A 12,503-nucleotide genomic window follows, 5' to 3' on the forward strand; every position below is an offset into this window, starting at 1 on the left:
CAGAGTCAATTTATGTACTGTTGAAACGAATCCGCCACACAGAGAATTGCTTTTATTGCGAAACTGCCACACATCCAGCCGTGTTTACTATGAAACTAATCAACCCCAATGGCCATATTGTTTGCTATAAAACTAATGAGCCAAACAGATGAATATCTTTTTTTATCCTTTACTTCAAAGCTGAACAGCTACACAGGCAAACTTGTTTACTATAAAAATGTTTACCACACAGCCAGTCTCATTACTGCTACCTACCACATCACAGCACAGTCAAGACCCATCATGACAACTTTATATAAACCAGGATCTGTACAACTAGAGATTTACCAAGTAATACTGGAATGACTAATGCAATGTGACTGACATTAACCTTGGGTTTCAAGGATCGTCTGTACCAGTAACAGGGCAATGAGCACAAGTCTTTCTTTCTTTCTTTCTTTCTTTCTTTCTTTCTTTCTTTCTTTCTTTCTATGAGTTTCCAATATGGTTCTTTCTTACCTGGATTATTTTTTATAGCACACAGTGCCACCGATGGACCTATATTGTAAATGCAGTTTATTTTATCGGGAGATCATCTCAGCAGTGTCAGGATCTAAACGAATCATTAAAACAAAATTAGAAAACGTGTGTTTTTGATTCTACCGTATAATTGGGTTGTTATTTTTTCACCGAGCTGACACACACACACACACACACACACACACACACACACACACACACACACACACACAGAGGGATGGCTGGCACAGCCAGTATGTGAGGGACTCTGCGCGCACACACACACACACACACACACACACACACAGAGGGACAGCTAGCACAGCCAGTATGTGAGGGACTCTGCGCGCGCACACACACACACACACACACACACACACACACACACACACACACACACACACAGAGGGACGGCTAGCACAGCCAGTATGTGAGGGACTCTGCGCGCGCGCACACACACACACACACACACACACACACACACACACACATACACAGAGGGACGGCTAGCACAGCCAGTATGTGAGGGACTCTGCGCGCGCACACACACACACACACACACACACACAAACACACACACACACACACAAACACACACACACACACACACACACACACAGAGGGACGGCTAGCACAGCCAGTATGTGAGGGACTCTGCGCGCACACACACACACACACACACACACACACACAGAGGGACAGCTAGCACAGCCAGTATGTGAGGGACTCTGCGCGCGCGCACACACACACACACACACACACACACACACACACACACACACACACACACACACACACAGAGGGACGGCTAGCACAGCCAGTATGTGAGGGACTCTGCGCGCGCACACACACACACACAAATACACACACATGCACAGCCAGTATGTGAGGGACTCTGCGTTCAGTCTGAGGGTCTCTGGATCCAGCCCGGAATCTCATCCAAGACAAACACAGCGAATCAGCCCCTCGCAGTCCAGTGATTAATCAGGGAGTAGAGCTGCACAGCGCTGGCGTGAGCGAGAGAGCAGACATATTTCATCCCGTTTCTACACCAGGTGACTGGCCTTCCTGTAATGACGGAGTGCGTGGTGATGATCACAGCCCTCATTCTTTTCATTCAGATTGAATGCTTTTCCAGTTGAAGAGTTGGCCTGGGTTTTTCAGTCTTTTGTTTGGATATTTGATTACATGTATATATAGTATTCACAAGTCCAGGACTCATTAATCAACTGAGAAATTGCTCTTGAAATTTTAATCCCCATATTGTTGATACAGGACTAGCAAAGTTTCAGTTTGGGACAATGGAAGATTTTAAATGATATATCCAGAAAAGAGCAACATTTTAATGTGAATTATTTGATAAGGCTTTAAAATCCCGTCCTCTCTGCTGTGCTCGTACCCCTGGTTAGATTTCTGTTTTGGGAAGAAAACCTCACAGTTCAAATGAGCATGATTTTTATTTTACTGCTGAGCTTTCCAAGGAAAAGTTAGAGCCGTCCTGTCCTGTTAGAGAGACTGACACAACAAATAAATAGCAAAGTGCTGAAGTCAAAGTGTTTACTTCTTCTGTCCTGGTGGTCGCATTTCACGAGTAATTAACGAGTAACCTTTCATTTGGAACATGGCTTCAGGAAGGGGGGAATGATGAAACAATTCTTTTTCCATTAGAGATCTGAATAAAAAAGGACACATTTTCTTAAGAGCCAAAAGATGGCAGGGTGGAAGTTGCTACCCCCTTGAAATCCTAACGTGTTCAATTTAGCATTGCAGAATGTTGATCCTTTTTTTTGTGGCTTTTGGGAGTTTGACTTTAACGGTTAGATTTCCTGCAGTGCTAAGCCTGTTTGTAATATTGAAACATCCGTGATTAACAGTCACGTTACATTTTAAACACTTACATATATTTCCATGTTCTGCTTTCCATTGCTTAGCACTGAAGAAAGACAGCAAAAACTGGGAGATGCAACTTCTATACATGATCTCAGTGTGCGACAGACAGGTGTTTATAGATTGCACAGTCCGCTCCCTGTAAGGGTGGGGTCGCGGTCTAACACAGAGGAGACACACAACCTAGGAATTTTATTTTCCATGATAGGAAAAGCAACATGTTTCCATTAAACATCTGGAATAAAGAATATAATGACAGACATTTTGCAAAGATTCATATCACTTCTGTTCTGTTTCCACCAATGTCTGGTGAAAGTGCAGGTGTGGTGTGGCTATGATATCATTAGCACTGCTAGAGCCAACACTGAAAAATGCTTTTAAATACTAGGGAATGTGAGACCATTGACACGGAAACCAAATTCTAACCCTAAATTAATACCGCCATCGTAAAACTTTGATTTCTTAACACTGTGTAGATTATTGTGTTGGGGTGTTAATAAAAGGGTCAAGTAATCACCAGCTGCATTAATACAGGACAGTGGTGGCATTCACTGCTGTTTGAATCATGTTGAAAACCATTAAAAAACCCAGACCATAACCTCTTTCTTTATCTTTCATTATTTTCCAGGGATCTCAGTATGAACAACATCAGTGAGCTGCAGCCCAACGCCTTTCACAACCTGCCCTTCCTGGAAGAGCTGTAAGTAACAAAAACCAAACCCACCAACTGCACTAATCCCATTAAAAAAGAACCACGGAAACCTCAGCTGTCTGAGTAATACAACACAGATCCAGCCTAGGACCAGCCTCTCTGATGTCACCTGTTTACACTGCACTCGCAGATCTCTTGAGATACCCCTCCTGCTAGTCACCTGACCTCAGCACCACGTTACTGGATGCTCAGCTAACGCACTATCCTTGCACTATTGTATTTAAATTCTGATTTTGCATCGTAGCCCTGCAGGGCCCTGTAACACCTGGAAGCCCCCTTGGAAGCTGATTGTAGTTGTTTCTAGCACAGCAGGGTCTGGTAAACTTCACAAAGTTTCAGTTCATGATGAGAAACCCAAGTTCACCATGTGGCGGTGTGGGCTCAGCTGCCAGGGCCAGTATCTGGACTTTGATGTAGAGTTCGCTAGACAGCAGACCCTCTGATTTGGAAGCAGGATGCAGCAGGATGGAGAAACACATGCTTAACACTCATGTGAACAATCTCTAAGTGCTGAGACTCTGGGAAGTCTCATGGAAATAGTAACACAGGTGCTGTATTGTTTAGATTGAGTCTCCCCCTAGTTTCTAGAGCAGAAGGCAGTTTGCAAAGCGAAGTCAGCGCTCTGCTTGTGCATTAAATGTAACCCGAGGATTGAGTGGCTTGTCAAGAGGAAGTGTATACATCCATTACTGAAGCCAGGCTTGTTGATGAAATGTGACACGAGCACCTGTTTGTCAGGATCTGTGTTAGACTGCAGGTCCCGTTCCTGTCTCCTATAACGTTGGGAGATGGAAACTAAATAAATTGCGGTTCAACGCTGACCGCGGTCTGTAATCAAACAGGCCAGCAGGTTTGCAAGCCTTTCGAACGCATCTGGCCGCATGGTGTGTTGATTCATCCTTTAACTCGAGGCCAACAGGAAGTCATGTTGAAAGCACAGAACAAGAGACCTGGCAGGAGAAATAAATCATAAAAAAGCAGACAAGCTGAGAAGCTGCAGCCTTCTTCCACCTCCAATCCCAAAGGTGCAATCTGTTCAGGTGAAACCCAGCTGAGAGTATCAGGTGTTATATTGAAAGCACCTGGCGGGACTCAGAGGTGGAGTGACAGGAATACTACACTGCAGATACATCAAGCTGAGAAGCCTTGGCACGGTCAGAGGCTGCTTCATGTTTTATTTGATTTTGTAACATTTATAGCTAATGGCTGCATGTCCACACCCATCCCATATCTATCACGCTTGTTGTTCGTTTTGTTATTCAGTAAAAGCCGCTATGATCCATAAATCTAAGTTAATCCTCTGGGCAACTTTCATTTAAAATGACATTTAATATGACACTATGTATGTACCCATCAGAATACTGTGTATCTTATGCACGTGTTTAAAACAAGTTTTGAAGGTAAAAATGCTTCCCCCCCCGGTTGACATTACTCTTGGCTTTTTTGTTTGAATGAGTTTTCTATGTACTCAGTGCATACAGCTGATATGCTTTGTCTAGTCTATGTTTGGGTGGGCAAGCCGTGACCTGGTCCTGTGATTGGTGTTCAAACAGCTTCCGTTTCCAATCCGGGTTTTCACACAGCGCTCTCGTTTCATGTTCTAAACAGAGGAAATCTTTACAGTTATAAATCACAGAGGTGCATGAGATCTTTCCTGGGCTGGGAGGCATGTGGACAGCTTTGAGATCTGAAAACCAAGGGAACGCACGCTACCCACCTAGCAGACACGTCTGTAGCTTTTAAAAGAACTGCAATGCTCTTTGGGTGTTCTGTATAGCCTCCTATTGGTGGTGTAGCCGGGAGCCTCCATGACATCAAAGCGCTCGCGTTGGAAGGTAAAGCTGTGAAACTAAGGGCTGTATTTACTGCAGTCTTTCATTAGCTCCTGTTTTTCGAAAGGAGGAAATTCCATTTAAACTATCTCAAACTAAGCAGCAAAGAGGTTTACTGTGTATAAAAGGCCATGTCACAGTAATATAAAAGCTGTCTGGTTCTAGTTTTATAAAATTAGAAGCTTTTTTTTTATTTCTTCACCCACAAAAACAATAGGAGTTAAAGACTGGAGTAAACTCTCCACTCCTGTTTGTCCTCTGCTCCTTGCTGGTGCTCCTGTCAAGAGTATTGCTTCTTTTTCTCATAATATATTTTTGTACCCATTGAAAGACACGCCATTTATTTACAGGAGCCTGTTAAATAAGCAACCTGTCGTCCTCTGTCAGCTAATTTGTCATCTTCTGCAGCCTCTAAAGTGAGGTGTGTAATCCGACCCTTGCTGGTGCATTGGGCTGCACTGCAGTGATTTATTCCCTGTGCCCTGTTTTGTTTCAGTTCCCCTCCCAGCCCAATCTTAGCTGACGGCGGGACTCTGGGAAGCTGCTGTGTTTCAGTATTGCGCTCCTCTCTCTTCTGTGTCGACTGTCAGTGAAGTGCTTCAGGAGGGGAGGTCTGTGTGCAATAGCAATGCAATATCACTATAAGGAGCAGATGTGACATTAGCGCAAGCACAGCGACCAAGGACTGAGCCAGAGCTGTTCATACAAACTGCCGAGGACCAAACAGACTTCCTGATTCTCCATTCAACTCCTCTCTACGTGTGCAGAGCAAGGCTGTTCAGTTCAAATAATACTAACTCAACAGAACCCAGCGCTATTCCGAATGATGGCAAACATCCTAGACAAGGGAAAACTAAAGATGCGCTCTTACAAAATACAAAATGATCTTTATTTTTGTACCCAAACTAGAGTCTGTCTGTCTATCTGTCTATCTCGTTCATTTTAAAACCGCATTTATGTTAATCACTTTCAGCTGTGTATACAGTACGGTCCCCACACAAGACAGAAAAACCTAAACCAGCTGAAGTCTCCCTCTTGCTGTCGTACTGCAGTGTGCTGCGAGGCCGATATAAGGCCGAAGGTACAGCGTTTGTAATAACTGGATGAGAGGGCCTCATCTCTGATAATGGGTGGAATAGCTGGGTGGTCATTTGGCAGCGCATGGCCCCATTTCAGAACGGTTACCTCGCTGTTTATTCCCCATTAATCAGCCTCTTTGACAGCTGTGAAGCGATACCAGCGGCCAGGTTGGATTTCATTGTTTCACTTGAATTAGGACCTGTGTTTATTTTACTAATACTGATTCCGCTGCGTGGGAACTCAATGCACACTTTCACACAGGCAGAGGGCTTTAATTGAAAGCAACTGTGTTCCCTTTCCTAGGACGAAAGTCTCTCTCTGTCTGTCTGTCTCTGTCTCTCTCTCTCTGTCTCTGTGTGTCTCTCTCTCTGTCTCTCTCTGTCTGTCTCTCTCTCTCTCTCTCTCTCTCTCTCTCTCTCTCTCAACATTGACCAAACGTACCTTATTAAAACACTTCTCTTTAATTCATCGTTCTGTAGTTTTGCTCTCAAAGGCAAATGTGAACGCCCCAATGTATTGTCAGTAATGATGCACAGTAATCCAGATTGAATTGAGATTATATCCATGCTTTATATTTATGATTACAGAGGTTTTCCCTTTGATCTTATTACATCTCATTATGCTCTGCATCAGAGCAGACCTGCTGAGTAGAACTTTATCAATTTTTCAGTCTCCAGAAAAATGAATTTCTTTGAAGAGTCAAACATTTCATTTTTTTAATGTGTTATTTTTTGTGTGTTATTTTAACCAAAGCAAAAGATGATTGGTTCTTTTGTGTGAAATCCGCCACACATATGAATGCTCCAAGGCAAAATGACTAACATTAAAATCTTTCTTTCTTTCTTTCTTTCTTTTCTTTCTTTCTTTCTTTCTTTCTTTCTTTCTTTCTTTCAGAGTTTGTTTATCCAGAGAAATGGCTTGTGTTTCAGTTTCAGTTCCAAGGTGTTCTTGGCAAGGCAGAGCCAGTATAAACACAGTTGTTACAATGAGTACTTTTAAGCATAAACACATCACAGAGATTTCATCTTATAAAGGGTATTAAGCCAACACTCAACAGAGTGATAAACTATTTCTCATGTAGGTGACTCAGGGGGCCAAGCCCGGCTCTTTAGCATCGGATAATAAGGCTGAAATTCCTTCAAGGGTTTTTGATGGCATATAAACCACAAGAGTGCTAAGCCGAGTCAACTACAACCTCAGATGGACGCACACCCTTATACAGACAGCAGGCTGTACTTGTTGTAAACAGTGAATTTGTGGCGTTTCTCTGGTTTCTCAAATTCATATTGAATTCGGATGCCACTCAAAGCTGTGCCGTTGTTGCAGCGTTTTCTTACAAACTGTAACCTGTCTCCTGGAAAAAGGATGCAAACAGAAAGACAAAAGCGTTGAATGTAAACACTCCTTCAGAGCAAATGCAGTGGCAGCTGTTTATTTGCAAAAGGTATACTGATGCAAACATGGCAAGAGCCTACAGTGGAGGAGCTGGAACCAACACTACAGTAAAATACATCCAGGCAACCTCCCTACAATCTAATCACTAGAACACATCTTAACTCGAGGCGCATGGGTTTATAAGAGTTGAAATTACAGGTGAAGGTCGAGGCCCTGACCACAGTTGGCCTGGCATTGAAGATGAATGTTTATAGCTGAAGACTGAAGCACACTAACCCTACCGCACAGCCTTGGAGATCTCTATCTGCGGTGCATTACCATTAACAAATCCCTGTCTTCCAGTGAGATTCTGCCGGGCGGGTGGAATGAATTAAGGCACTTTTTCCAGGGCTGTCTTTAGCTGCACAGACCACAGGGTCTGTGTAGTCATTTGTAAGATGTCACGCTCAGCGAGGCAGAAATCCGATGAACTGGGATGGACCCTTCTCTAAATCACAGGGTGCAGCGAGCTCAAGGGAAACCATGGCTTCCTAATGCAGTGAATCCAAACGGATCAAGAGTGTGTGATTTCACTGAGGGGAGGGGGGGAGGAGGGGGATGTGAAGGAAATACAGACAAGATAACTGAAACCTAGGAACTTCTCTATGAGCTTCAGGTTAAATCTGTGCAGGAATTGCATCCATGGCTCTCGGCTGTGCCGAGTTTCACAGGTTTTTATCATTTCAAGATTGCTAATGGAAGTAAATCAAACCCTTGTACCAGTAATAGATGAGTTCAGAATGCTGTGCAGGAAGCCTCCTCCCCACTCCCCTTCCATATTGTCCTCCATGTGATTGATTTCTTTATTTTTTTCCACTGCTAAGGGAAAACATATGTTGTAATCAACTGCTGTTTATTCGCTTCATTACATTGTGATTTTCCATGGGAGCAGTCTGCCAGGCACCATCAAACACAAAGGTCACTTCGGCAAGGCAAAGCAATGGGGAAGGTGCACTTGTGGGATTAACTCCCTGGGTGCTGCAGATTGGGCAGGGTGATGCCAGAGTAGCATCAACAGTGTGCCAACAAACCCCTCTGAATACCGCTGAACTGCCCCCTCCCCACCCCCCTCCACACGCACACACACTCTCACGCACTCACGCACACTCACACACTCACGCCCACACACACTCACACACACACAAACACGCACACACACACACACTCACGTACACACACTCACACACACACACTCACAGACACACACACACACACTCACGCACACACACTCACAGACACACACACACACACTCACGCACACACACTCACAGACACACACACACACTCACACTCACACACACACACACACACGCACACTCACGTACACACACTCACACACACACACTCACAGACACACACACACACACTCACGCGCACACACTCACAGACACACACACACACACTCACGCACACACACTCACAGACACACACACACACACGCACACTCACACACACACACACACACGCACACTCACGTACACACACTCACACACTCACAGACACACACACACACACTCACGCACACACACTCACAGACACACACACACATACTCACGCACACACACATGGGTGGATGTGCTGAGTTTTCATGGTTGGCTACGGCCCTGGTGTTATATTCTGAAAGTTGCCACCTGGTGTGCCATAAGTTGCAACTTAACATAACTCCCATGCAAATCACGCAATTTAAAACCATGTTTTTATTCCAGATCTAAGACTGTAGCTGTCTTTCCAGTTGGAGGCTGAGAAATTGGGCATGATACAATAGTTTCATGCACCTGTAATTTGAATACATAACGCTAATCCTGTCTCATTGTTGTTTTTGCCTTCTTCTAATACGAACATTTGTTTTGTTAGATATAAATTATTCTCCAGCGTCAATGTAATTTGTACAGAGGGGGATATTGGCTATTCAAGGACTCGGTGGAAAAACATGTCTTAGCAATCTGAATGATGGTATCCTTTTGTGTGCATTAAGACTTTTCCAGTGGCTGTCTAAGACAACATTTCAGAGAATCAGCATAGTTACGAAACATGTGCAAGCACTACTTGACTTTGTTTCTTTGAAGTTTCTACCAGATCGACTGTCTTAACCATCTTGCCTTAAACTGACTGACAACAGGGAGATGCACCTTTTACATATTTCATTTCAGAGATGCCATTCGCATTAAAAACATTCAGTAATACTGGAACAAGGAGTCAAAATAAGCCTATAAATATAGAAGAATAGATTATACTTTAATTTGCAATTGTATGTTCCCTTCCATCCTCTTTGGTTACTTGTAATTATTTCTTCACAAGCAGACGTAAATTAAAAATGCATGATTAAACTTTACGGTATTTTGGCTCCCAACGACGCAGCTAATAAAAGAAAGATGTCTGGCCCAGCTGCTTTAATATTAAACAGCCCTGAGTCTCGTTGACTGAGAAAAGGCAGAAGTCTTTGCCTGAAAGTCAATTTTCAGGACGTTTTTGTTTTGGGAGCTGCGTGTGCTCTGTGGTGTGCCGTGCGGTGTGCACAGAGGTCTGTGCAGGCAGTGATTGATCTCAGTTAATCTGACTGGCAGCACACAGCGGTTCTTCGTTCAGATAAAGATGATTTAGAATAAGTTCACATGCTCAGCTGACCCTGTCTCTTATGATGAAACACCACACATCAGCTGGCCCTTCACTGGACATGGAAGATATGATACAGTCGCACATTGACTGGTATTGACACAGATTTATGGTACTGCAATGGATCAGCAGCCTGTACAACAAAATCTAAAAGTTACTACCAGTGTGGTGCCATTCTACCAGTGCCTCATACCAGTGTGGTGCCATTCTACCAGTGCCTCATACCAGTGTGGTGCCATTCTACCAGTGCCTCATACCAGTGTGGTGCCATTCTACCAGTGCCTCATACCAGTGTGGTGCCATTCTACCAGTGCCTCATACCAGTGTGGTGCCATTCTACCAGTGCCTCATACCAGTGTGGTGCCATTCTACCAGTGCCTCATACCAGTGTGGTGCCATTCTACCAGTGCCTCATACCAGTGTGGTGCCATTCTACCAGTGCCTCATACCAGTGTGGTGCCATTCTACCAGTGCCTCATACCAGTGTGGTGCCATTCTACCAGTGCCTCATACCAGTGTGGTGCCATTCTACCAGTGCCTCATACCACTGTGGTGCCATTCTACCAGTGCCTCATACCAGTGTGGTGCCATTCTACCAGTGATGTTTGGTAATGCATGTACAGTACAGGGCTATTCAGTGTGGATTTGAGGACAGGGCTATTCAGTGTGGATTCGAGGGCAGGGCTATTCAGTGTGGATTCGAGGGCAGGGCTATTCAGTGTGGATTCGAGGGCAGGGCTATTCAGTGTGGATTCGAGGACAGGGCTATTCAGTGTGGATTCGAGGGCAGGGCTATTCAGTGTGGATTCAAAAAGACAGATTGTTCTTGCTGAGAACTTTTTTACAAGCCTTTCTTTCCGAGGTCAATGGCAAACATTGTTGCAATGCAGGTGCAAACCAGATTTGTGATCTGTATAAAGACAACAACAGCACTGAACATTGTTAACATAGTGTGTGTTGAGCTACAATCACATGTTTCACATGTTTCATATTTAATCTCAATCTATGGAAACAATGACACATTTCAGGACAATAAAAAGCTACTGTCTGGATTTCAGTTTTTTATGGATTTTTGCTCCAGCTTTATTTTAAGGGCCGATGTGTTCGTTCATTGTTAACACAAGCTTACTAACACAGGTACACATGCTGGTAAATGTGTGTTATTACTAAAAAGGTAAAATGATATCAAAGCTGATCTCATTTGATACAGTAGCATCTTTAAAAGCACCTTTAAACAAAGGTACACCCATTTCAGTTATAAAAACGGGTTTGTAATCCGGATGTAGGGATCTGATATTCAATGACCAGCTTTAGACAACCTTTTTTTAATTAGCTCATAAACAGGTTCCTGTTTATTAACTAACAAACAAGAAGCTATTTGATATAACAGTTTATAAAGTGCCACTAAAAATAGTGTGACCATCTGTTTTAATGTAAAAAAACAAAACAACAGAAGGCATTGCTTTGGCTGTGTAACAAACCCCTTTGAATGGTCAGTTTGTAACGTTCCTCTTTTCTTTCTCTGCAGCCGTATGTCGGGTAACCACCTGAGACACATCCCCAGCCTCGTATTCACTGGCCTCCACAACCTCAAAGTGCTGTGAGTACTCCCTCTACACCCTTCTACTCCACAGCTAGAGACAAACGTTTTGCACCACCTGCAAATTTAGGATTGAGACATACTAAAAAAAAAAAATTAAAAAAAAAGAGAGAAATATGATCTTTTAAAAAGTCTACCGGAAGCCATAATAGTATGACAGTATTTCATGTTGGATTTCTACATATTTTTCAATTTACCATAAATATATGGAAAACTACACAAAGCAGTATGTAATTTCAATATGTTAACGTAACATTATTCATCAGGTTTCGTTCGACTTTGTGAAGCACAATGAGTTTGTTCTGTAGGGAGGTGCAAAGGGTTTGTCCGTAGCTGCAGTGCAGCCACACAGTCTGCAGTGTCTGTGCTTGTGCCTTGAGGGAGCAGGGCTATGGGGCTCAGTTACCCCTGTCCCATTCATCTCACCCAGGCTGTCAGCTCATCCACCAGGGGACTCCTTCTTAAGAGCTATCCATTTACTGATCATGTAGCGGATGTTCCCAGACCAGAGCAGAACAAAACAAAACAAAAGGATCTCTCTCCTTCTTTAATGACTAATCTGTGATTTCAGAGACACAAAACAAAGCCTTTTTTTCTCCAGGGGGTTAAAAGTAAGGGACTGGGAGTTCCTCTGCGCCACACTCTTTATAAGCAGGCTTCCTGCACTGCAGAGGCTTCTGTTTAGAAATGTATTCTTATACATGTATAATGTTGTTTCATGGGTGGAAGTGAGGTTCACGTTTTACCCAGTTTGCTTTAGGTGTTAAAAAGTTTCATCCCTAATTCTAGCAGTCCCATTTTTATAAGAAAGACTGATAAAGAAGGGGTTGATTTGATCCCCCTGCTC

General features: G+C 43.5%; 1 protein-coding gene across 2 annotated transcripts in view; it reads left to right on the top strand.

Annotated features, from left to right (window-relative positions):
* LOC131702095 (leucine-rich repeat-containing G-protein coupled receptor 6-like) overlaps positions 1–12,503 on the top strand; it is a 53,246-nt gene that overhangs the window by 18,926 nt on the left and 21,817 nt on the right. For both annotated transcript variants that reach the window (XM_059003936.1, XM_059003935.1), the window contains exons 2-3: positions 3,014–3,085; positions 11,585–11,656. In XM_059003936.1, the coding sequence (XP_058859919.1) occupies positions 3,014–3,085; positions 11,585–11,656 (144 nt within the window). The remainder of the gene's footprint in view (positions 1–3,013; positions 3,086–11,584; positions 11,657–12,503) is intronic.

This window comes from Acipenser ruthenus, chromosome 29 (genome assembly GCF_902713425.1).
Source record: "Acipenser ruthenus chromosome 29, fAciRut3.2 maternal haplotype, whole genome shotgun sequence".
NCBI classification, from domain to species: Eukaryota; Metazoa; Chordata; class Actinopteri; order Acipenseriformes; family Acipenseridae; genus Acipenser; species Acipenser ruthenus.